This window comes from Orcinus orca, chromosome 15 (genome assembly GCF_937001465.1).
Source record: "Orcinus orca chromosome 15, mOrcOrc1.1, whole genome shotgun sequence".
Classification (NCBI taxonomy): Eukaryota; Metazoa; Chordata; class Mammalia; order Artiodactyla; family Delphinidae; genus Orcinus; species Orcinus orca.
In genome coordinates this window covers 57,340,316-57,367,850 of record NC_064573.1, presented here as the reverse complement: position 1 = coordinate 57,367,850, position 27,535 = coordinate 57,340,316, and the positions used below count along the sequence as shown (strand labels likewise).

The window sequence follows — 27,535 nt, the reverse complement described above, 5'->3', positions numbered from 1 at the left end:
GCTGTCCGTGACCATCTGTTAGATGATTTCAGAAAGAAGTGCGTTGTGTCCTGATAAGGAAACTCCAGCCAGCTGTAGGATGATGGGCGGAGGGTAGCCGGTGAGAAAAGACTCCTAACTTCCTAACTTATCTCCTGACGGTCCCGAATACAAGGCACCTTGTGCAGACTCATTCCCACCTCTGTCCTTCCTTACTTAAAGTCCTTGCAGGAGCAGTGAGTTTAACTCACCCTCTCCCTAAATTTAACTTTTTCACCCAGACCTGAAGTATATTTAAACCTCTAATTTTTCTAAATATGCCAGTATGTTAAATAGAATCTGAAAAATGTGTGTGTGTGTTTTATTTTCAATAAAGCCTGGATTTGTGTGTAGTTCCGCAGTGCAGAAAGATGCTGCCGTGAACATTCACATTTGGTGTAACCCCGTGTGGAACTATTTGAGAAAGCTAGACCCTTTCCAACCAAAACAGTTCAGTCAGATGTCAGGTTTTCCGTGCTTTGAACATGTTTCCAAAGTACTTGATTATCACTGAGCTCCCCTTCAGAGTTTTAATGTAGATCCGTCTTAGCTAACACTTTAAATATTAGTCACGAGCCACGTGATGACCATGCATGGCTTTATAAGCTGTAATGAAATTCCTCATTATATTGTGAACTTGGGTATGCAGAGGATCACATGACAGCCTCAGTTCATACGCTTTTTTAAAAATTTGCCTCAAGTGTGCTTGTCTAGCTACCTGTTTGTTTTTGTCTTCTATATGTATTGTGTGGTCCCCCAGTTTTAAGATAACTTCGTTGGTGTTTAACAATTCTCCCCCAGAAAAACCAAACATGTTTTGAAAACAGTTATACTCAGATGTTTGGTTGGGGTTTAAAACACAAGGCACGTATCAAGGGCAGGGAAAGAAGTGTGTTTGCAGACCAGAATGTGGCCTTACACCATGCAGTCATTTAAGCCGATTGCTTGCTGGGACTCTGAAGAACAGAGCGAATTCCCTTTCATGTTCGTTTCTCATATTCTCCAGAGCTCTCAGTTATGGAGCAAAACTGAAGCTGCATCCTGATCTCGGGTGTCAGAGCCTTTTCCTTCTCTTGGAATCCACTCCTCTGAAACGGTGGGACTCAAAGGTCCCGGGCTGTGAAGCAGTTCAGCAGATCTGAAGCGAGGGAGCCAGACAGATCAGGCACTTTTTGTTCTTGGGAGGGGCCTGAAGCCCCCATCAGGGCAGCTTATCTGCATTTCCAGCTGGGAGCGCAATGTCATGTTCAGAGGAAGGGAAATTAAAAGAAGACAGTAGTGGCGTTTAGAGTCAAGGGTAGACCGTTTCACGGCTCTTTTCCTGCAGTTAAAGGAAATTTATATTAGAAGTATCCTCATCTCTTTTCTCTGGGAGAGTTTAGTTATTCAGGAAAAAAAATACATGGGTTTATTGTTTTAGACCCTAGGTTCAGAGGATTTGTGAAATCCACTCAGTGACGGCCAATGAATTATCAGATAACTTCAAGAGTTATTTTTAAAAGTTCTCCCTGAGCAGTTCTTTATTTTATACTGTGTGGGTTCTTTTTCTTTGTTCACAAAGATCTTTGTTAGACTGAAGCTGCTTAAGTTCAGCAGTATTTCACCCACTCTGATCTGTGCTTTCTTTCTGTTTCTTGGACTGTAATTCAGTTAGTGGTTAGGTTAGGGTCGCTGGAGACACACACACACACACGTACACACACACGCACGCGCACACACACACGCCAAACTTCTTATTATCAATAGGTCAGTGGGTTCCAGGGAAATGAGAATTTCTGCATCTGAGATTACAGTAGGATAGATTCACAAAGAAACAGTAGGAATTCCATTGACTAACTTATTAAAGTGCACTTTTGTTGTGCCATGCATTCTGTGTTCTCTGTTTGTAGGATCCTCCTGGTATAATCTTGATAGCAGTTTGGGATTCAGAATTAACCTACGAAAAATGTTCAAAATAACGAGGACGTAGTCTCTAAAATGAGAGTTTAAAACTACGCAATCAGCCATCCTTCACTGCCGTCTTAACTGAAGCTTTGCAGCCAGTTATGTTTAATTAGATAGGGGATGATTTTTCTCCATTAGCCTAACAAATAGGTGGCAAAAATAGGCATCACTTTGAAGAAGCAGAATCTGAAGCAGGTCTTGCTGCCTCACGTGTATTTCCATGATGAGCTTCTGTGTTCTGCTTATTGAAGTTTCCTAAATCGGTTATTTAGTCCGTGGCTTGATTTTTTTTTTGCGGTACGCGGGCCTCTCACTGCTGTGGCCTCTCCCGTTGCGGAGCACAGGCTCCGGACGCGCAGGCTCAGCGGCCATGGCTCACGGGCCCAGCCGCTCCACGGCACGTGGGAACTTCCCGGACCGGGGCACGAACCCGTGTCCCCTGCATCGGCAGGCGGACTCTCAACCACTGCGCCACCAGGGAAGTCCCCATGGCTTGATTAATGGCAGGTTCCTATAAAGGACAGCCATGCAGCTCTTGGTCTTTTCTGGGGGGGTGAGGGGGGTGTAGCCCCTTTGAACATCTAATGTAAGCTGTTGATTATCTCCTTAGAGAAGTGCTTATATCGATTTGTGCACAGAATTTTATCTAAAATTCAGAAGGTTTCCAGAACCCTTGAATACGTCATGGACCCCACTTCTCCACCATTAAGAACAGCCACATTAAACAAGAGTACAAAACAACAGTGTGTGTGTATATGTATGTGAGTGTGTGCTGTGTGTGTATTTTTCAAGTTCTCCATTTTCTCCGTGATTAAAACAAGAGGGAGTCAGAAGGGGTTCTAATATTCTTGGTAATTTCCACTCTTAGCTTAGGTGAAGATCATAGTTTCTTGAGGAAAAAGCAAGGAAGGCATTTCATAACCTTTCATCGTGTGCAGTATTTCTTGGTGAAGACACTTCTAGGATGAAAGATTCAGTGCAAGATGCCCGGGAGAACATAGAAGCCGTAGTAATGCACCAGAAAGTTGGAATTGAAAAGCAGGTGCAGAAGTAGAGTTTTCATGAGCTGCTCATCAAGTCCTTGGAGGTCTCAGTAGATACTGATAACTTTATAAAAGTAAACATGATCACATTTTGGAAAATATGGAGATTTCTTTCCAGCCTGAAACCTGGGTGTCAGTTGAAATTCCCCACCTTCCTCATCCTGTGCATCCAGCCAGTCAGCAGGTGGTGCCCATTTTACCTCCCAGATACGTACGGAGTCTGGCCCCTGTCCCCACCCCCAGCTCTTGCTCTGCGTTTGGTTGAGGGCCTCATCACCATTGTTCATGCTGTTGCAACATTCCCAAATACAATATCACTTTGCGAGTAAGCACAGACCAGGGTTTGTATTCCAATTCCAGGTTTTTACTGACTAGCTGGGCCAATGGGGCAATTTGTGAACCTCTCTGAGCCTCTGTTTCCTTGTAGGTGACGTGGGGATTGTAACAGTCCCAGTGCAGGGGTGCTAAGGCTTAAACGAGCTGAGTTAGGTGCTGTACGTGGTACATGGCAAATTCTTAATTATTAGTAGATATTAAAAGCCTCCTTTCCCATCTTTTCTACCTCTAATTTTACTACATTTCTAATTAATTCTCCACATTGCCACTAACAAGATCTTAATAAGATGCAATAATTTTTTTTTCTTCCCAATGACTAAAAGCTTTTGCTACTACTTCATTGGCTAAGGATAAACTAAAAGGTCCTCAACAAACCATACAAAGCTTTTCGTGACCTGGGTCCTGCCTATTTGCCTAGTGTCTTCATCACTTGATCGTGTGTGTGTATTGATCTTTTTAAAAAACTTAGAATGCCATTAAAAATTCTAACAAGACAGAAGAGTATAAAAATAAAAGGCTTTCTCTCTCTGTCAGTTCCCCGCTCTAGGTGAACCACTCAAAATAATGTGATGTTTGTCCCTCCAGATCTGTATAGTGTAGTTATGTAGATATGTGAATAGTGTCCGTATAAATGGTTGCGTGTTCCTCGTCTGCTACTTGCTTTATATTTATCAGTACCTCATGGCCATCATGCTGCCTCAGCAGGTCCGGGTCTGTGGCTTGCTTTTATCTGATAGCTGTACTGAATTCTGTTGAACTGTGTCTAATTTCTCTCCATCTAAAATTATTTTTATATGTGCTGTTGTGGTGAGAATATAATTCCATTTTCCTCCCCAAATGGATAGTCACGGGTCCTGATGCCGTGTGTCCTTACTCTCCTGATTGATCCTATAGTAAATTCCCGCACATAGGGTCTGGCATTCAACATGGCACTGTTTTCAAACTTTTGGCATCTGGGGATCATCTGTTGGTCATGTAGCACATACTCAGACCTCCAGTTTTTAATATCTAAAAAAGCTCATCCCAAGTTTTCACTATAAAATAAAAGCTTAAAAATTACGATGTCTTTAGTGTTGCCTATAACCTTTCAGAATGACCTCCCATAGTGACTAACCGCCCGTTAAAAACAGATACACACTGTGATCTCAGGCACATTACATAACCACTGGTGGCCCAGTTTCATCATCTGGAGAATGTACGCTTACTTCATAGGGTTTTTCTTGATGATTTAATGAGTTAATGTTTGTAAAGTGCTTAGAGCAGGGTGTGGCCCAGTTCTGTGCTGCACGAGGGCTTGTAGCATAGAAGGCGCCTGTATATGGCTCGATGAAGGGTAGCTCAGCTCTGTAACCATCCTTGTCATTCTTTCCTCTTTATTTCTGTTTAGTGAGAAAGTTGCATCGAACCATTCCTAGGTTTTTGGCTGTGACAGCAAGTGTTAGTGGTTCTTCAGATACATGTGGATTGTCCTGGATATTCAGATTGAACATGAACCCAGACTCATTTTGTTTTATCAAATGCTATGTTGACACAAACTATGTTCAAAACCTGGCAGGTTGAGTCTCTCTGCTTCAGAGAGAGCTGCAAATGCATTTTGTAACTTCCTCTTCGATTGTGTTTGTCTCTGGAAAATGTTTTTCTCACGTTCCCTTCTGCAGTATTTGAATTTTTTTTTTTTTTTTACTCTACCAATAACCTAATTGATTTTTCCCCCATTGAGGAAAGAAAATTGTCAAGTGCTGACAAAAAGCTAAATTCTGTGGTCAAGCTGTTTATATCACAGTTTGCCTACATAAGACTTCCTGATGGCTCACCTTTCACGTTTAAAATTGTGACATTTCAGCCCTGAAGGTACACATTGAGATGATTTAAGATTTTGAAGATGTTGCTGAGATAAACCATTTAACGAGGATGCTGAACTCATGGCAGTGGTCTTTGGTGTTATAAGAAATTTCGTTTTTATCGTCTGCGTGTAAAATTCCTAGGAACCTCTTTCCCTCTGACAGCCATCATGTGGGGACTGAGAACCCGCTGCCCTGTGGCCCTGGCCCGGCCCTTTGCAAGCTTGCTAAAAACCTGTGCCTCACTAGCTGCGATTCCATCCCATGCCCAGTTTCTCCCATTTCTTTCAATATTGAATTGTGATCAGGGGAGTATTGTTGGCTGCCAGCTCCTGCCTGTGAATAATGTAGGATGCTTGTCGACATTCAGATGGCGTAGGCGCTCTTCTGTGGGGCACGTATTTCACTGGTGCTCTGCTGGTGCTGGTGGCCACCGACCTTCTGCAGTCTGTGTAGTGGCTCAGAAATTGTCATCACAGGATCATCTCTCTGCTCTTGCAGTGGGGTTCTCAGTGATGAACAGGTATATCTACCAACTGCCCAAGAGTTGTTCCCACTGTGCACTTTTGACTTTGTCTACCCATGGAGCAAAGACCTGCTGGCACACACCTGTGAACACGATTGTATTTCATAAAGGAATTTTGCCAATAGCCCCTCTACTTTTCTCCAGGCATGGTGTTTTGTTTTTCTTTGTTTTTTTCTAGTGCTCTGACTCATTTTATTTTAAAATAACAGTATATCATTTGTATCTACTTTTGATATGAGGCATGGAACTTTGAATAATCCTTCTTCTCCAACATCGACAAAATTCATCAATTTTATACTAGAAAGCATTATTTTGCAACTGTTTGGAGAACAGAAAATGACAAAACAAAACAACTTCACTTCCGTACCCAGGAGCACATGGCGCTTCCCTGGAAGTGTCCTTGAAGCCTTCTGTGGCCTCAAGCCAGGTTTTGTTTTGCGTTTTGTTGCCACTCTGTCCCCTTAGTGGAACAAACAGTTGGCAGGCTTTCAGAAGACTTATGTCCTTACTTATGCTCTGCCACTAAACTGGTGTGACCTTGAGAAAGTCTCTTAACCTCTCTGGGCTTGAGTTTATTTAGCTGTAAAAGTGGTTTTCAGGTCCACAAACCTTGTGATTTTTTATGACTGAATTTAATGGGCTTATTGTTTGCTTTAAGTGTGTGCTTCCAGTTCCCTTTTCTTCATCATAAAATATAATTTTATAAGCACAGCTCTCAATTATGTTCATAAAATACAAGATTTTTAGAAAGGAAAAACATCTTTATCTGCCATGAATAAACCATCACACAGAAAAGAGATGGAAGACAGGCAATGACATTTCTCAGTAGATGTTGCCTTTCGGATTGTTAAAACGACTGTCTTGGTTTTTGTTTGAAACCCTCCAAAGACTGCTGTGGCTGCTGGAGCCATACAGGTTCCTTGCAACATTACGTAAAAGCTCCCAAATATTCAACTGAGAAGCCATTTTGAAATGCTGACAAGACAGACGTTGCTCATCCCAACCTCTTGGCTGTGATTCATTTTCTGTGTGTTGCATTTGTCATTCATATGTGATCTAATACTAGTTACTCCCCAGCCCCAATTTTACATCTTTCAGTTTTGTTAAAACATGAAAAGTGTCCTCTCCTTTTCTGCAGCTTCTTAAATCTCCTGTCAGCCTTATTATTATACTCTCCCCCGGTCTATCCTTCCCCTTTGCTTTTCTTACCCATGTTGTGTTCATGTGTATGTATCTATGTATATGGTTGTGGTGCTTGTGGAAGTTAACTGAGACATTTCGAAGCAGTGAACAGGAGGTAGTCACACAAAACTTGTTAAATACAATCTGCTGGAAAACAGAGCAGAAGTGAGAAGAAGGCTGGGAGAGTTAAACACACACATGACATTTACTTTTGTAGAAATAAAGTATTCCTGAGAAATCATTCATTCTTGCCATTTCATTTTTGGTTTCCGTCAAATTTTTGGGTTTTGAGCTGTGAATGTAAGAAAGTTTCTAACGACATTTTACAAGCCAATTCATAAAGATTTTAAAACAATTTCATGTCCTTATAAAAAAAAAAGCATGTACCCAAGTGTGGAAGAAGGTTGAATAAACTATGTTACGTGTACACAGTGGACAGTGCAGCTTAAAAGAGAATGTGGGCAGTGGCTGTGACCTGACATGAGGTGGTTTCCAGGGGACACTAGGAAGTGAACAACGCCAATGTAAAACAGCCTGTATAATATGCTGTCTTATGTGTAAGAAGGGAGGGAAAAATAAGAAGAAATATAAACATAATTGCTTATTTTTGCAAGAAGAAACCCGGGAAGGATAAACCAGAAAAGAGTGAGGTTGGCTACCTTAAGAGGTAGAATGGGGGGGGGTAGGACATGGGAAGGAGAGATACTTCTCTGAGTACCGTTTTGTAGAGCTTTAACTTTTGGAAGTACGTTAATATTCTGCATATTAAAATTGAAATAAATCATTAAGAAGTGAAAGAAAACAGAAACAAATGAACTCAGCCATATTTCAGGTGAATCCCATGATTGGACTGAAGGGAGAAAAAAGAATGAATCCAAGTAGTTTATGAACACAGTGTTTATATACCCCATTCTTGGATGGCAGAGCAGGAAATTGCAAACAAATCCTGAACTCTTTTTGTAGGTTTGTTTATTATAGTAGCAGGGGTAAAAGAGTTCTGAAACCGCAGTACATACACTATAGGATTTAGTACCTGAGTAAGTGTGTTGACCTTGTTAGAGGAGAAATACAAATATAGATCAAAAAAGACAGAATGAGCCCTCTGAGGATGGACTGAATTAGATGGGTCTGTTTGAACTTAAGATTTATCAGATATATGTATATACATGTATGTGTATACATATGTGTAAATATTTATGTATGTGTATGTGTTTTGTATGTAACTATAGTGAAGGAATTGCAGAATGTTGTAATTGTGTGATCAAAATTAACATCACCAATGGACCAGATGTGATGTCCTTAGAAGAACACATCATCACCCATATGGCAGGCTGGCAAAACAATGCATAACCTGAATCTAATCACAGGGAAACATCAGACAAATCCAAAATGAGGAACTTTCTATTTTAAAAAATACAGGAGAGAAAACACTGTGTTCTTTTAAAATGTCAGTATTATAAAAGATAAAGGCAATGGAAAATGGTCCAGATTAAGGGAGACTAAACAGACATGTCAATTAAATTTAATATCTGCCCTTAAACTGAATCCTATTCTGGAGGGAAAATATTATGAAGTGCATTGTTGGATAAATTGGAAAAATTGTAATATGAGTGGAAGATTAGTTAAAAGTAATGTCAAATTTACAGACGTTGATAAATGAGCTGTTGTTAAGTAAGAGAACGTTCCTATTTTTAGGGAAAATAGACTGCTCTTAGGGAAAAAATTTAGTATTTAGAGGTAAAGAGCCCTGAAATGATTAAAAAATCATATGTACACGTATATGTATACGTATACATCTGCATCTGTATACACACAGACACTTGAGAGAGGGGGCAAACAGAAATGATAAAGCAAATGAGGTGGAATGTTAACAATAAATAAATCTAGGCAAAGGCTATACATGTTCTCTGTACTATTTTGTTCTTGGAACTTTCCTTTAAGTTTGACATTATTTCCAAATGAAAAGATTTTTCTCAAAAGAATAAATTACCCCTAAAATAGGCATTTGTAGATTAAGCAATTGTTAGTAGTGATTAAAAAGCAGCTCTAGATCTAATAGTACTAGATTTTAATCATCATCTTCCATTAGTATACTTATAAGTTTATTCTCAATTAAGAATAAATAAACGAGTAATGTTGAATCTTCTCAAAACTGTCTGCTCAAAGCTATTAATCATTCAGCAAGGCTATGGGAAGCAAGACCAATATTGAAGAAAATAATAAATGGGAATGAATGAGAAAGTCTTTTATGAAATAAATTCCTTTTACAATAGCAATAAGCATAAAAGGTCCATAGGAATAAATACTACAAAGTCTTATGTGAAAATTTTAAAAACATCTTGGGCAATGAAAATGATTAGATTAAATAGAAAGGGAACAAGTTCCTGAATTAGAAAACTCAGCATGATAAAGATTGCTCTCCAGATAAAAAGACTCATTATAAGCAATTAAGACAATGTGATGTAGGCAAATATGCCAACAAATAGGATTAAAAGGCCAGAATTATACCCAAAGACATGTAGAAACATGATATAATAGAGGAAACTTTGCAGATCAATGAAAGTATGAACGACTCAAAAAATTTTTTTTGAATAATTTCTTTTCCATATGAAAAAATAGAGCCCTACCTCACTCCATAGAAAAAATCAATTCCAATTGTATTGTAGATTTAAATATGAAGAACAAAAGTTATAACACTAGGAGGAGAAATAGCTTCAAGATGGCGGAAGAGTAAGACGTGGGGATCACCTTCCTCCCCACAAATACATCAGAAATACATCTACATGTGGAACAACTCCTACAGAACACCTACTGAACGCTGGCAGAAGACCTCAGACCTCCCAAAAGGCAAGAAACACCCCACGTACCTGGGTAGGGCAAAAGAAAAAAGAGAAAACAGAGACAAAAGGATAGGGACGGGACCTGCACCAGTGGGAGGGAGCTGTGAAGCAGGAAAGGTTTCCACATCCTAGGAAGCCCCTTCACAGCGGAGACTGCGGGTGGTGGAGGGGGGGAGCTTCGGAGCCATGGAGGAGAGTGCAGCAACAGGGGTGAGGAGGGCAAAGTGGAGAGATTCCTGCACAGAGGATCGGTGCCGACCAGCACTCACCAGCCTGAGAGGCTTGTCTGCTCACCCGCCGGGATGGGTGGGGGCTGGGAGCTGAGGCTCCGGCTTCACTGGATCCCAGGGAGAGGACTGGGGTTGGCGGTGTGAACACAGCCTGAAGAGGGCTACTGCGCCACAGCTAGCCGGGAGGGAGTCCGGGAAAAAGTCTGGAGCTGCTGAAGAGACAAGAGACTTTTTCTTCCCTCTTTGTTTCCTGGTGTGCGAGGAGAGGGGATTAAGAGCGCTGCTTAAAGGAGCTCCAGAGACAGGTGCAACCCGCGGCTATCAGCGCGGACCCCAGAGACGGGCATGAGACGCTACGGCTGCTGCTGCAGCCACCAAGAAACCTGTATGCAAGCACAGGTCACTATCCACACCTCCTCTCCTGGGAGGCCACCACTGCCAGGGTCCTGTGATCCAGGGACAACTTCCCTGGGAGAACGCACAGCATGCCTCAGGCTGGTGCAACGTCATGCTGGCCTCTGCCGCTGCAGGCTCGCCCTGCACTCAGTACCCCTCCCTCCCCCCGGCCTGACTGAGGCAGAGTCCCCGAATCAGCTGCTCCTTTAACCCCGTCCTGTCTGAACGAAGAACAGACGTCCTCGGGCAACCTATACACAGAGGCGGATCCAAATCCAAAGCTGAACCCTGGGAGATGTGCGAACAAAGAAGAGAAAGGGAAATTTCTCCCAGCAGCCTCAGGAGCAGTGGATTAAATCTCCACCATTAACTTGATGTACCCTGCATCGGTGGAATACCTGAATAGACAACTAATCATCCCAAATTGAGGAGGTGGACTTTGGGAGCAATGATATATATATTCTTTTCTCTTTTTCTCTTTTTGTGAGTGTGTATGTGTATGCTTTTGTGTGTGATTTTGTCTGTATAGCTTTGCTTTTACCATTTGTCCTAGGGTTCTGTCTGTCCGTTTTTTTTTTATTAAAAAATTATTTTTTCTTAATAATTATTTTTTTATTTTAATAACTTTATTTTATTTTATTTTATATTCTTCTTTCTTTCTTTCTTTTTTTCCTCCCTTTTATTCTGAGCTGTGTGGAGGACAGGCTCTTGGTGCTCCAGCCAGGTGTCAGGGCTATGCCACTGAGGTGGGAGAGCCAAGTTCAGGAAACTGGTCCACAAGAGACCTCCCAGCTCCGTGTAATATCAAACGGCAAAAATCTCCCAGAGATCTCCATCTCAACGCCAAGACCCAGCTCCACTCAACGACCAGAAAGCTATAGTGCAGGACATCCTATGCCGAACAACTAGCAAGACAGGAACACAACCCCATCCATTAGCAGAGAGACTGCCTGAAATCATAATAAGGCCACAGACACCCCAAAACACACCACCAGACGTGGACCTGCCCACCAGAAAGACAAGATCCAGCCTCATCCACCAGAACACAGGCACTAGTCCCCTCCACCAGGAAGCCTACACAACACACTAAACCAGCCTAAGCTACTGGGGACAGACACCAAAAACAACGGGAACTACGAATCTGCAGCCTGCAAAAAGGAGACCCCAAACACAGTAAGTTAAGCAAAATGAGAAGACAGAGAAACACACAGCAGATGAAGGAGCAAGGCAAAAACCTACCAGACCTAACAAATGAAGAGGAAATAGGCAGTCTACCTGAAAAAGAATTCAGAATAATGATAGTACAGATGATCCAAAATCTGGGAAATAGAATGGAGAAAATACAAGAAACGTTTAACAAGGACCTAGAAGAACTAAAGAGCAAAGAAACAGTGATGAACAACACAACAAATGAACTTAAAAATTCTCTAGAAGGGATCAATAGCAGAATAACTGAGGCAGAAGAACGGATAAGTGACCTGGAAGATGAAATAGTGGAAATAACTACTGCAGAGCAGAATAAAGAAAAAAGAATGAAAAGATTTGAGGACAGTGTCAGAGAACTCTGCAACAACATTAAACGCACCAATGTTCCAATTATAGGGGTCCCAGAAGAAGAAGAGAAAAAGAAAGGGACTGAGAAAATATTTGAAGAGATTATAGTTGAAAACTTCCCTAATATGGGAAAGGAAATAGTTAATCAAGTCCAGGAAGCACAGAGAGTCCCATACAGGATAAATCCAAGGAGAAATACACCAAGACACATATTAATCAAACTGTCAAAAATTAAATACAAAGAAAACATATTAAAAGCAGCAAGGGAAAAACAACAAATAACACACAGGAAATCTCCATAAGGTTAACAGCTGATTTTTCAGCAGAAAATCTGCAAGCCAGAAGGGAGTGGCAGGACATATTGAAAGTGATGAAGGAGAAAAACCTACAACCAAGATTACTGTTCCCAGCAAGGATCTCATTCACATTTGACAGAGAAATTAAAAGCTTTACAGACATGCAAAATCTAAGAGAATTCAGCACCACCAGACCAGCTTTACAACAAATTGTAAAGGAACTTCTCTAGGCAGGAAACACAAGGGAAGGAAAAGACCTACAATAATAAACCCAAAACAATTAAGAAAATGGTAATAGGAGCATACATATTGATAATTACCTTAAATGTAAATGGTTTAAATGCTCCCACCAAAAGACATAGACTGGCTGAATGGATACAAAAACAAGACCTGTATATATGCCATCTACAAGAGACCCACTTCAGACATAAGGACACATACAGACTGAAAGTGAGGGGATGGGAAAAGATATTCCATGCAAATGGAAATCAAAAGAAAGCTGGAGTAGCAATTCTCATATCAGACAAAATAGACTTTAAAATAAAGACTATTACAAGAGACAAAGAAGGACACTACATAATGATCAAGCGATCAATCCAAGAAGAAGACACAACAATTTTAAATATTTATGCACCCAACATAGGAGCACCTCAATACATAAGGCAAATACTAACAGGCATAAAAGGGGAAATCGACAGTAACACAATCAGAGTAGGGGACTTTAACACCCCACTTTCACCAATGGACAGATCATCCAAAATGAAAATAAATAAGGAAACACAAGCTTTAAATAATACATTGAACAAGATGGACTTAATTGATATTTATAGGACATTCCATCTACAAACAACAGAATACACATTCTTCTCAAGTGCTCACGGAACATTCTCCAGGATCATATCTTGAGTCACAAATCAAGCCTTGGTAAATTTAAGAAAATTGAGATCGTATCAAGTATCTTTTCTGACCACAACACTATGAGACTAGATATCAATTACAGGAAAAAAATCTGTAAGAAATACAAACACATGGAGGCTAAACAACACACTACTTAATAACCAAGAGATCACTGAAGAAATCAAAGAGGAAATCAAAAAATACCTAGAAACAAATGACAATGAAAACACAACGACCCAAAACCTATGGGATGAAGCAAAAGTAGTTCTAAGAGGGAAGTTTATAGCAATACAATCCTACCTTAAGAAACAAGAAACATCTCAAATAAGCAACCTAACCTTACACCTAAAGCAATTAGAGAAAGAAAAACAAAAAAACCCCAAAATTAGCAGAAGGAAAGAAATCATAAAGATCAGATTAGAAATAAATGAGAAAGGAATGAAGGAAACGATACCAAAGATCAATAAAACTAAAAGCTGGTTCTTTGAGAAGATAAACAAATTTGATAAACTATTAGCCAGACTCATCAAGAAAAAAAGGGAGAAGACTCAAATCAATAGAATTAGAAATGAAAAAGGAGAAGTAACAACTGACACTGCAGAAATACAAAGGATCATGAGATATTACTACAAGCAACTATATGCCAATAAAATGGACAACCCAGAAGAAATGGACAAATTCTTAGAAAAGCACAACCTTCCAAGATTGAACCAGGAAGAAATAGAAAATATGAACAGACCAATCACAAGCACTGAAATTGAGACTGTGATTAAAAATCTTCCAACAAACAAAAGCCCAGGACCAGATGGCTTTCACAGGAGAAAGAATTCTATCAAACATTTAGAGAAGAGCTAAAACCTGTCCTTCTCAAACTCTTCCACAATATAACAGAGGGAGGAACACTCCCAAACTCATTCTATGAGGCCACCATCACCCTCATACCAAAACCAGACAAAGATGTCACAAAGAAAGAAAACTACAGGCCAATATCACTGATGAACAAAGATGCAAAAATTCTCAACAAAGTACTAGCAAACAGAATCCAACAGCACATTAAGAGGATCATACACCATGATCAAGTGGGGTTTATCCCAGGAATGCAAGGATTCTTCAATATATGCAAGTCAATCAACATGATAAACCATATTAACAAATTGAAGGAGAAAAACCATATGATCACCTTGATAGATGCAGAAAAACCTTTTGACAAAATTCAACACCGATTTATGATAAAAACCCTCCAGAAAGTAGGCATAGAGGGAACTTACCTCAACATAATAAAGGCCATATATGACAAACCCACAGCCAACATCGTTCTCAGTGGTAAAAAACTGAAAGCATTTCCTGTAAGATCAGGAACAAGACAAGGATGTCCACTCTCACCACTATTATTCAACATAGTTTTGCAAGTTTTAGCAACAGCAATCAGAAGAAAAACAAATAAAAGAAATCCAAATCGGAAAAGAATAAGTAAAGCTGTCACTGTTTGCAGATGACATAATACTATACATAGAGAATCCTAAGATGCTACCAGAAAACTACTAGAGCTAATCAATGAATTTGGTAAAGTAGTAGGATACAAAATTAATGCACAGAAAGCTCTTGTATCCCTATACACTAATGATGAAAAACCTGAAGGTGAAATTAAGAAAACACTACTATTTACCATTGCAACAAAAAGAATAAAATATCCAGGAATAAACCTACCAAAGGAGACAAAAAAACTGTATGCAGAAAATTATAAGACACTGATGAAAGAAATTAAAGATGATACAAACAGATGGAGAGATATACCATGTTCTTAGATTGGAAGAATCAACATTGTGAAAATGACTCTACTACCCAAAGCAATCTACAGATTCAATGCAATCCCTATCAAACTACCACTGACATTTTTCACAGAACTAGAACAAAAAATTTCACAATTTGTATGGAAACACAAAAGACCCCGAATAGCCAAAGCAATCTTTAGGAAGAAGAACGGAGCTGGAGGAATCAGGCTCCCTGACTTCAGAGTATACTACAAAGCTACAGTAATCAAGACAGTATGGTACTGGCACAAAAACAGAAATATAGATCAATGGAAGAGGATAGACAGCCCAGAGGTAAACCCACGTACATATGGTCACCTTATCTTTGATAAAGGAGGCAAGAATATGCAGTAGAGAAAAGACAGCCTCTTCAATAAGTGGTGCTGGGAAAACTGGACAGCTACATGTAAAAGAATGAAATTAGAACACTCCCTAACACCATACAGAAAAATAAACTCAAAATGGATTAAAGACCTAAATGTAAGTCCAGGCTCCATCAAACTCTTAGAGGAAAACATAGGCAGAACACTCTATGACATAAATCACAGCAAGATCCTTTTTGACACACCTCCTAGAGAAATGGTAGTAAAAACAAAAATAAACAAAAAACTTAAAAGGTTTTGCACAGCAAAGGAAACCATAAACAAGATGAAAAGACAGTGCTCAGAATGGGAGAAAATATTTGCAAATGAAGCAACTGACAGAGGATTAATCTCCAAAACATAGAAGCAACTCATGCAGCTTAATATCAAAAAAACCAACAACCCAATCCCAAAATGGGCAGAAGACCTAAACAGACATTTCTCCAAAGAAGATATACAGATTGCCAACAAACACATGAAAGAATGCTCAATATCCTTAATCATTAGAGAAATGGAAATCAAAACTACAATGAGATATCATCTCACACTGGTCAGCGTGGCCATCATCAAAAAATCTACAAAGAAATGCTGGAGAGGGTGTGGAGAAAAGGGAACCCTCTTGTACTGTTGGTGAGAATGTAAATTGATACAGCCATATGGAGAACAGTATGGAGGTTTGTTAAAAAACTAAAAATAGAAATACCATATGACCCAGCAATCCCACTACTGAGCATATACCCTGAGAAAACCATAATTCAAAAAGAGTCATGTACCAAAATGTTCATTGCAGCTCTATTTACAATGGCCAGGACATGGAAGCAACCTAAGTGTCCATCAAGAGATGAATGGATAAAGAAGATGTGGCACATGTATACAGTGGAATATTACTCAGCCATATAAAGGAACGAAACAGTTTTTTGCAGTGAGGTGGATGGACCTAGAGACTGTCATACAGAGTGAAGTAAGTCAGAAAGAGAAAAACAAATACCGTATGCTAACACATATATATGGAATCTAAAGAAGAAAAAAAAATGGTCAGAAGAACCTAGGGGCAAGACGGGAAAAAGATGCAGACCTACTAGAGAATGGACTTGAGGATACGGGGAGAGGGAAGGGTAAGCTGGGACAAAATGAGAAAGTGGCATGGACATATATACACTACCAAACGTAAAATGGATGGAGTGGGAAGCAGCCACATAGCACAGGGAGGTTAGCTCAGTACTTTGTGACCACCTAGAGGGGTGGGATAGGGAGCGTGGGAGGGAGGGAGATGCAAGAGGAAAGAGATATGGGGACACATGTATATGTATAACTGATTCACTTTGTCATAAAGCAGAAACTAACAGACCATTGTAAAGCAATTATACTCCAATAAAGATGTTAAAAAATAAAATAACAGTAGGAGAATATTTATGTAACTTCAGTGTTGCAAGGGATTTCATAGGCTAGATGTGCCAACTGTACAGGAAATAGCTGATATATTTTATTACGTTAAAATAAAATTCTCCACAGTCATCATAAACAACGTGAAAAGCCAAGTAAGTCACAGATTGGGAATAAGTAACCATTATAATCAACAAAGTATTGTGTCCAGAGTACAGGAAGAGCTCCTTCAGATCATTAAGGAAAAATGGGCAAAAGGAGTAGGTGGGGGGTTCACAGGACATAAAGTTTGGCAGATGAACTATTTCAAAGAACGTACAACCGATCAAGCCGTCTTTGAGGGCAAAATCTCCAAGAGCAGGCTTCTTTCTTTGGTTATATTATTGAGCTTCCAAACGTGTATGATTGTGTGCATAGAGACACCAAGTGTTTTAATATCAAACGGTGAAGATATTTCAGTGATTAATATTATATCATGAAATTTCGTAGGACCAGTCCTTTCCGGAGCATGAAAATGGTTTTCAGGTTGGAATGAGATTAGAAGGCATTGACCCCCGTCATCCATCTGTGTTTTGTGTGCTTTCTGTAGCTGAGGTAAGAAATAGTGTTACTGTCTTGGGCTAATTGCAGTGACAGGAGAGAATTTTCTAGAGAATGACGAATTTCAGTACTTTGTGTTATAAACAAGTCCAAGTACATTATGGATTTATTTTATTCAGTGATGAGTGAAGTATGTTCTTTAATGAAATTTTTTCCTTGTCTGAAGATTAATTTTCTAAGTTTCTCATTACTAGTGGTAACTCTTGATTTAATTGGTAAATAGTTTTCACCTGAGGTTGATAAAAATCAGTGAATCCCACAATGTTGCTTTTGTCTGTTAAAAGAGACAATTATTCAAGTTTTATCTGAACTAATGAGAAATGTATATGAAAAAATCCATGCTTATGAATTACATATTTATATAAATACATGAATTTTATGAAAATTATATAGGGTGAGGAGCCATTGATAAAGTAAATGGCTTATATAATATTTACTAAACATTTTATGTTATTAAATTGATAAAAGACCTCAGTATTTCGAATAACATCAAACATAGAAAACACTATTCACTTAATTTACTGAATGATTATAGTTATTGAACTTGTATAGCATGACTAGGAGATGTGTTTCAGACTGTTCTTCTTTGTTGAGTATGCTGGGTCCATATGTTAGGTTAAGTAAGGTCATACCCATTTTGGTTTTTGCTGTGTACTTTAGGTTACACTGTTTTGGGGTATGAATCTAAGCCAAACAGCAGGAGATGGGGTTTCTGAAAGGAATATTTGCTAGGTATTGAATGAACAAATAAACAAACTTGTCGATTAATGGTTATGTAAATTGACCTCAGATTCCTAGACTGAGTAAAAGGATCGTTTTTTTGCAGAAAAATTTTTGATACTTGAAAGATAGTGTCTAGTTTGTCAGCATTTGTCTTATCCAGATTCATCTATGAATTTGTTCTTTAAGACATTTGGATGTAAGGATTGGTTCATATATATTGATGGTGTTGACAGAATAAATGAATATTTTGTTAATTTTGTGTACACTTCAAATGCATGACTCTTAATGAACGATTGTAAACATTCCATTTTGCAGGTGTGTGGTTACCGTCTCAGACTTCATTTTGACGGTTATTTAAGCTGCTATGATTTTTGGACTAATGCTGGTTCCCCTGACATTCATCCAGTAGGGTGGTGTGAAAAGACCAAACATGAATTACACATCCCTAAGGGTAAGTCAGGAGGAAAAGACAGTCAGCTTTTTAAGGAAGTACTAACAAGAGAGCCTGGTGTGAATTGATTTTCAAAATGAAAGTTTGATCCACAAAAAGCAGTAAGACTACAAGGATATCACTGTTAGAAATAAATAAATGTCTTTAAAGAAAAACATCCAAGACCGTTTAGGTCAAATACTCTGAGGTGCATAGGGCAGAAGTAAAATCTCATGAGAGCATTTTATCTTACGTAAAGTCTATTAAACTTTATAAGGAATGAAGAAACTAATGTTTAAATTACAGTTGAAATAAAATATTTCACTTAATCAGTGATGCTGTACAGTGAGGAAACTTGATTCACTGTATATCATTTGTTTCAAGCAGAAATCATGGAACGCAGGGAACTATGAAAGTGAAAAATTCACTGTTTTCTTTCGATGGGGATTAAAAGTCTCATCTTTGTCTTTTGTTATGTGGGAGAGGAACTGGGTCTGGCAGACATGACTGAAACCTTTCTTACCTGCTGTCTGCTAGTGAGGTGAGGATTCATAGGTTGAGATGCCAGTGGGCCTGTTTCCTTGACCAGCAAATTTGTATATAAGGTCTCCTGCTTGGGTGTTAGACTCCTGGCTGACCGTGGCAACTTCTGGAGTCACTGTATAGTCATTTTACTCTTAGGAAGCAGCTCAGGGTGTCCTCTGGGATCCACCCCTGAGGCTGGCAGCAGGATCCCCTGAGATTGCTGGGTTTCAGGGAGGTTGGAACAGGCCCCAGGCTCATTCACCCCGTGGGTGGTAGGTGTTCGTGGAGCCTTTCCTGTGTGCAGGCCCTGGAGACAGAGCAGTGAATAAAGGAAACCGTCTCCGTCTTCACGGGGCTTTCATTCCAGAGGGGAGAAGGAGGATAAACAGAGAGAAAGGTGTGTGTCTAGCGGCGACAGGCGTGGAGCGCTGAGTGGGGTCCCAGGGCTGCCCTTGCAATAAGTAAGGTGAAGACAGGCCTGGGGTGTGACATCTGACAGATGCCTGGACGGATGCACGACAGAGACAGCCAGCTGGCTCCCTGGGGAGGAGCACGTGTCAGAGCCCAGCAGCGGGTGTGGCAGACCAGTAATCACAGGAGCGCTGGAGCGAGCGGAGAGGCAAGGGCCAGGAGGGAGGAGATAAGTGAGAGGTGTCGCCGCGGCCTTGAAGGCCAGTGCAAGGAGTTTGACGTCTATTCTGTGACAGTCAATCTGAGTATTTCCTGAGCCTGGTTATTTGGGCCAGCCCCACACGAACTGCTTTAGGGCACATGGACGGGAGGGTCAGGCATTTTATTGGGAAGCCTGTAAAGACAAGGGCAGAAAGCTGGAACTGCCACGTGGCCTGGGGGACGGTTCTGTCGCCCCTGCAGTGTCTGGCTCCCCCGGGGCTGCTTACCATCAGGCCCACGCTGGCCTCGGGGACGTGACTGCTTCAGGAGGCCTGAGGGACACAGGAGATGAGACTCCTGTCAGGCCACCAGGGTACTGATTCCATATTTGAATGAGTTTTAAACTTTGTAGGGAATGACATGCATGGTGGGAAATCAAACTCAACAGTTTGGAATTGCATACATTAAAACAACACTGAAACAGTTTAGAGATTTTAATATAAATCTTTTGTGTCTGCTAAAGGACGTTGAATTTATGGCAGAAAACTGAATAAGAATAGTATTGATACATTTATTATGCACATGGTTACATCTTGTGGGTATTTTGAATAATCCGTACTTTTTTTTTAGGTTATAGAAAAGATAAATTTGTTTGGATGGATTACTTGAAGGCCTGCAAATTGCAAAATGCTCCCAAGAAATTATTCAGAAACAGAAATTCTGTAAGTATTTTCTTCCATAGTATAAATCAGATTTTTACTTCAACTTAAATTTCTTAAAATTCACTATGTATTCTGTTCTATTTTAATCTTTTAAGAATCCTTAGCTTCCTATGACTTTTCTCACTAGATTTGTCAGTGTCCTATGGGCATATTTGTTTTTCTTTTAAACATACAATTAAATAATTAGATGGAGAGAGTAGAAACATTTACATGTAAAGCTGGCTAAAATTTAAAATGCCTTTTAGAAGGTGTTTCTTTTTGCTTCTAGTGAGTTAGTCATTTAAATTTAGTTTGATGTTTTGAGACCTGCTGATATGCCAGGTGGACTTTGACTGTACCTGGTCCAGTTGTATTTATGTGTAATGAAAAAGAGGGTGACGGTTCATATAGATTCGAAGGGTGTGTGAGGATTTGGGTGGAGCACACTCACCCTCTGTGTCCCAGCAGCCTAACAGGTGTTCAGGAGAGAAGGAGAAAAAGTCGCAGCCCCGCGTCCTCTGGGCCCCAGGTGAGGCCACACACCGCGGAGGGGCGGGAAGCCTGGAGCCAGGGAGGCCCCACCACCTGCTGGCTGTGTCCCCTGAGGACAGTCCCCACCCCCCACCCCCTTCCCCAGGCTTCAGTGTCCTGCTCTTGAATCAGTGTTCTACAACTGTTCAACATGTTTCATAGACTCGTATCAAGGAAGAGAGTTAGAGAAATGTGAAAATGCTTTAAGAAAAGTAATGTGCTAAAGGAAACCAAAAATGAGGGTCCAGTATAGATAGTAAAGAAGTAGGGAAAAAAACGCTCTTCTAGTCCCTGGATATTGTGTGTATATTTTCTAAATCCCAGGCCTGGCTAATCATAGCTACAGGAAAAGTGGGGCTTTATCATTGTCATGTTATTATAAATCATAGCCCTTAGTATTTTTAATACTAAAAAATATGTGCAGGTACTAAAAAAAGCATTTGGTTTTTTTTTCAACTATGATTTATTTATGGATAAGCGCATGTATTCCTTAAATGTTGAGAAAGCCACTAATTTCAACACTTGATCAAAGTATAAGTGGTAATTTTAGTGCTAAAGAGCGTATCTTTAAAACTTTTCCAAATAGTGGTATTTGGAAATATACCACCCATCTAAAGCCTACGGGGACCAGAGAAAATTATTTGATATTACTGTATTCAGTAAACAGTGTATTTTAAAATTAATACAGATTATTCTATGAACTGAAGAGGGAAAGTGATGATGAAAGGGGAAATAAAACCTACCTGCACAACAAAAGAGAAAAGCACAGAGTGAAAGCTCATTTCCTGGGATTGCTTTTTTATGAGTGTACACTTGGTAACAGTCTGTTGGAATATTTTTACTGGCTGGCTTCATTCTGCAGTTTAAGTGTTGATACCCTGTAGACTTTTCTGATGCTAAACATGACAGAAGTTTTGACAGTGGCTCAGTCCTGTTTGGTGTCCTGTTTCTCTTTGTGCCTCTTCCCCGTGTTAGAATGGGCCAGTGCCTAAGGAATTTCAGGTTGGAATGAAGCTGGAGGCTGTCGACAGGAAGAACCCTTCCTTGGTATGTGTGGCAACCGTAGCAGATATTGTTGGAGATCGCTTGCTAGTGCATTTTGACGATTGGGATGATAGTTACGATTACTGGTGAGACACCAATCTGCGTTGTATTTTTGTGTGTTCGTGTTTGCCGTTAAGAACTTATGTTCATTCCATGACTGTCACTGTTCTTGCTGTTCTTCTAGTAATGAACATGAGGAACCTAGTGGCTGGCTTGTCACTACCTTCTTTTCCTCGTGAACTGTTGAATTAAAGAACCGAGAAAGTTTTTTTTTCGTCTCTGAGAGGTTGCCTAATGAGGCCTCATCTGAAATAATGTGACCAGTTCAGGGCAGTCCACTATATTGTGTCTAGTTTGTAAGGGAAGCATTTCTGTAAAGAGGAAGTTAAGAACTTGCAGTATTATTTTTTCCTGAAAAATGTTGGACTCAGACTGTCATATTTTTAAAAGGGAAGATTCAGGGAGAATGGAGTGAATTATTTGAAAGCCTGTGAACAGAGAAAATGTATGCTCACGATGCCATTAAACTAACATTGCAGGAGTTAAAAGGATTTCCTGGGTGAAAACCTGAAATATGGAAGAGGGCACGGCAAAAATAATTTTTGTGGCATTTCTTAAGAGCATATCCTGAATGATTGACAAGTCCCCGCCTGAGGCTGTGATTCTTCATGTGCACAGTGGGAGGAGGGGGGCTGTTTTCTTCTTTGAACTAAGAAGAAGAGCATGGATTAATTGCTGTATGTGTCTTAGGTAGTATAGTCTGGGTTCCTGAAAAGGAGAGGGAGGAAATTGTAGGCATGTGGAGTCTGGTCCGTCTTATTAAAATTTGGACTGGCCTATTAATATTTTCCCTTGCTGCTAGCAAGAAGTGGTAGAAGGGGTTTATTAAAATGTTCACTCTCTGGAGAGATCACTGGCAGTTCAGATCCTAGTCAAACACTTTTTAAAGAAATACTTTTAAATTTCAAGAAGGTTATGTAAAAGAGAAGTTTGGCCACTCAGCTTACAAAATAGAGAACTAAAATTACTTCTGTTTCTCTTAGGCTATAAAATATTTTAGCTATGCCATAGTATTTTCCATGTCATCTCTTAATATCTAGAATGAACATTACTCTTGGATTCTTTCTCTGGTGTTAATATGGGATCTAAAATAGAATCCTGTTTTTGCAGGTGTGACGTCAATAGTCCTTATGTTCAGCCAGTTGGTTGGTGTCAGGAGCATGGAAGAACTCTGATAGCACCCCAAGGTGAGTGGACTGGCTGGGTTCTCTTTGAAGTCATCTCTGTGTGAGTGGCAATGCCCATTCTTATTTTTGTTTATGGAAACCACATTTCAATACAAAGTGTATGATAAAAATACTGTGCAAGATTCTGTGGACCATCAAGGGACCCAGATGTCTGAAATCTGCACATCCTTCCCCATAATGCAAATGGACTGTGTTTATAAAGACATATTAGGCAGCCATTTTAAAAAAGTGCTATTTTTTTATCCAACGAAATGAGTGCAATCACTGTGAACTGACTTTTAAAACTAGCTATTTCCACCTATGTAATTTAACTTATTACCAATGTTAATTCATTAATTGACCATTAGGTTATTAAATATACTTAACTTTGGAGTTAAGTGTAAGAAATGTAGAAACCTAAGAAGTGAGAATTAATAATGAGGGCCTAGACTTGCCAGACCCCTTCACCAAGCCAACTTAGTGGCTCAGCTAAACACTGACATAGGGACTTTCTTGTTATTTATCTGTTTTCTCATTACAGAAATGGAATATCTCTCCATTTATTTAGTTCTTTGATTTATTTCAGTGACATTTTGTGGTTTTTCTCATATAGATCTTACATATATTTTGCTAGATTTTATAACTATTCTGTTATTTTGAGTGCTAATGTATATGGTATTGTGTTTTTAATTTCAAATTTCACTTGTTCATTGCTGGTATATAGGAAAGCAGTTGAATTTTATATGTTAACCTTGTATCCTGCAACCTTGTTATAATCACTTATTGGTTCTTGGAGTTTTTATGTTGATGCTTTTAGATATTCTACACCTCTGTGAACAAAGTTATATTTCTTTCTTCCCAGTCAATATATTGTTTATTTCCTTTTCTTGTCTTATTGCATTAGCTAATATGTACCATGCTGTTTTTTGTTTTTGTTTTTTGCGGTACGCGGGCCTCTCACTGTCGCAGCCCCTCCCGCTGCGGAGCACAGGCTCCGGACGTGCAGGCCCAGCGGCCATGGCTCACAGGCCCAGCCGCTCCGTGGCACGTGGGATCCTCCCGGACCGGGGCACAAACCCGTGTCCCCTACATCGGCAGGTGGGCCCTCAACCACTGCGCCACCAGGGAAGCCCCCTACCATACTGTTTTGACCACTGTAGCTTTTTAGTCCGTTTTGAAATCTGGAAATGTGAACCCTCCAACTTTGTTCTTCTTTTTCAAGATTGCTTTGGCTGTTTGCGGCCCCTTGCAGTTCTTTATGAATTTGAGGATTGGCTTTTCCATTTCTGGAGAAATGACTATTGGGATTTTGGTAAGGGTTATGTTCAATGTAGACTGCTTTAGGGAGTGTTGCCATCTTAACAGTATTAAGTTTTCTAATCCATGAACATGGGATGTCTTTTCACTTACTTAGACCTTCTTTCATTTCTGTCAGGAGTATTTTTCAGTTTTGGGTGTACAAGTCTTTTACCTCCTTGGTTAAATTTATTGGTATTTTATTCTTTTGGATGCTGTTGTAAATGGAATTGTTTTATTTATTTATTTTTGGAATTTTTTTTATTTCTGGCATAAAGAAACACAAATGATTTCACAGTCTGCAATTTTGCTGAATTTGTTTATTAGCTCTAGTAGGTTTTTTTGTGTGGATGCTATGGGATTTTTCTCATATAGAATTGTGTAGTCTATGAAAATAGTAAAGTTCCAAAAAATTCATATTTCTAATTTGAATGCCTTTAATTTTGTGTCTTGCCTAATTATGCTAGCTAGGACTTCCAGTACAGTATTGAATGTAGCGGTAAAAGTAGGCATTCTTGTCTTAGGGTGATCTTAGGGTGAAAAGATTTCGGTCTCTCACTATCAAGTATGATATTGGCTGTGGGTTTTTCATAAATGCCCCATATCATGTTAAGGAAGCTCCCTTTTACTCCTAGTTTTCTGAGCGTTTTTATCATAAAAGGGTGTTGAATTCTGTCCAGTGCTTTTTCTGCATCTATTGAGAAGATTGTGTGGGACTTTCTTCTCCTTCGTTTCATGGTGTATAATCCTTCTAATGTGCTGTTGAGTTCAGTTTGCTACAGTTCTGTTAAGAACTTTTGTATCTGTATTCATAAGGGGTATTTGTCTGTTGTTTTCTTGTCATGTCTTTGGTCTGTTCTTTTCAATGCTGTAAGTGGAATTGTTTTCTTAATTTTATCTTTGGATTGTTCATTGCTATTTGGTAGAAATACAGTTGATTTTTGTGCAATGACCTTATACTCTGAATTCATTTATTTGCTCTAATGTGTGTGTGTGTGTGTGTTACTTAGGATTTTCTATATGCAAAATTATGTCATCTATAAGTAAAGATACTTTCACGTCTTCCTTTCTGATCTGAATACATTTTCTTTCTTTCCTGAATCCTCTGTCTAGACCTCCCAGTGCATGCTGAACAATAGTGGCAGGATCAGATATGCTTTTCTTGTTCCTGATCCTAGGGGAACACTTCGTCTTTGCACATTAAACATGATGTTTGCTGTGAGCTTTTCGTGGATGCCCTTTATCAGATTGAGGAAGGTCTCTTCTATTCCTAGTTGTTTTATCATGAAAGGGTCATCCTTTATTCTATTAATATGGTTTTATTATATTTATTGCTTTCTATATGTTGAAACAATCTTCTTGGGATAAATCTCGTGTGTGTGTGTGTGTGTGTGTGTGTGTATAAATATATTTTTTCTTACATGTTGCTGCACTACTTGGTTAGCTAATATTTTATTGAGGAATTTTGTGTCTGTACTCATAAAGTCATCTACTCTTTTTTTTTAATGCATTACTTTAAAAAAATTTTATTTATTTATTTGGTTGCACCAGGTCTTAGTTGTGGCAGGAAGGCTCCTTAGTTGCGGTTCCAGGGCTCCTTAGTTGTGGCATGCGAACTCTTAGTTGCAGCATACATGTGGGATCTAGTTCCCTGACCAAGGGTCAAACCCAGGCCGCCTGCACTGGGAGCATGGAGTCTTATCCACTGCACCACCAGGGAAGTCCCAAAGTCATCTACTCTTTTAAAATGTGTTTATTCCTATTAGAGTATCTAAAGCTGCTCTGAGTGCTAAGGAAAAACAGGATGAACAATAAGTCAAGAAGTTTGGTTATTTAAAACCCTAATCCGTCATATGATTACTCGTCTTCAGTGGGGACTCAACCATGTTAGAAAGGGGTCCCCTCTTATGGTGCTGCAGGGTGTTGGCCCTGCACAGTGGCCTTCACTGAATGCCAGGAAGCTTCCCATTTGGTTTGGGAAGTAAATGTAAAATGAAAATTCAAGCAGATTAGCCACTTAATCAAGGTATGATCAAGAGAGTGGAGTGTAATGAAAATATATGCAAAGGAGCTGTGAGTAACAATTGGGTGAAGGCAGTTAAAGCTGAGCAATAAACAAAATTGCTTAAAGCTCGTGATGAGCCGTGATCATGCTGACCTCTAGGTTTGTGGGAAAGCACGAGTGCCCCAGAGATGTTAGTCCCTAGTGAGGTGCACAAGAGAGGAAAGGTTTGAGGTCATGGGGTAGAAGGAGCCCTGAGGCAGGATAATAGAATGCTGTGCACTCAGATAGTTCACAAATGGGAATTAAACCTGAGATTTTAAAAGAAAAACCTACCAACCCACATAATCTTTAGGTATTCTCTCCCCTACGACAAGGCTGGAGCTAGAACTGCTTGAAATACACATATATGTTATGTATTGTATTTTATATATATTATCTGTCATATAGATTTTAAATCTGTATATGTATATTCAGAGTTTATAGGAAAAGATAAGAAATTAACATTGTTTGGATGATTTGTTTCTGTTAGTCATTTGGCTCCACAATTTGTTACTTAAAGTGAATTTGTGTTTTACACATCACTTATGCCTATAGATTTTTACATTAAATTTTATTTTATGGTTGTAATTACATATCAGAAAAAATGTATTTGCTATATTCGTCATAGCTTGTGTATGTGTGTGCGTGTGTGTGTGTGTGTAATTGTACTTCTGAGAGCGATTAAGCCTCTTGAAAGTGGAACAGCATGTGCTGATCTGTACAGTTACCCCTGGTGTGCACTCACATTCTCATAGATTCCCGATAAAAGAACTTCTTCAGAGAAAGAGGAAAAAAGATTAGTTTTTGAAACATGTGACCTGTAAATTGTAAAGGTGTTATTTTGCTGATGTAAGTTTAATCCAAGGTGTTACATATTCTACTCAGTATCTTTCTACAAGGACTAAAAAATTCCTTCAGAAGATGCAATCTGCTGGGATTTTAGTCAAAGTCACAAAATGACAAAAAAGTGTTAGGTAGGTGCATAGAAAACCCTGATAATACAGATGTTACATTTGAGGAGGAAAAGTCCCTGTCCAGACGGCTTGCCGGGCTTCATAGTGAGGTTCTGATCTTCATCTGGTGATGGGCAGGCCATGTCCAGTTAACAGTCACCTCCTAACAAATAGGGGTAAATCTGATCCTT

General features: G+C 39.5%; 1 protein-coding gene across 1 annotated transcript in view; it reads left to right on the top strand.

Annotated features, from left to right (window-relative positions):
• Positions 1 to 27,535, top strand: part of L3MBTL4 (L3MBTL histone methyl-lysine binding protein 4) — a 352,526-nt gene that overhangs the window by 96,695 nt on the left and 228,296 nt on the right. Inside the window, exons 6-10 of the mRNA XM_033439375.2 lie at positions 17,149 to 17,253; positions 18,298 to 18,433; positions 20,180 to 20,271; positions 21,757 to 21,911; positions 22,996 to 23,072. Of these exons, the coding sequence (XP_033295266.1) occupies positions 17,149 to 17,253; positions 18,298 to 18,433; positions 20,180 to 20,271; positions 21,757 to 21,911; positions 22,996 to 23,072 (565 nt within the window). The remainder of the gene's footprint in view (positions 1 to 17,148; positions 17,254 to 18,297; positions 18,434 to 20,179; positions 20,272 to 21,756; positions 21,912 to 22,995; positions 23,073 to 27,535) is intronic.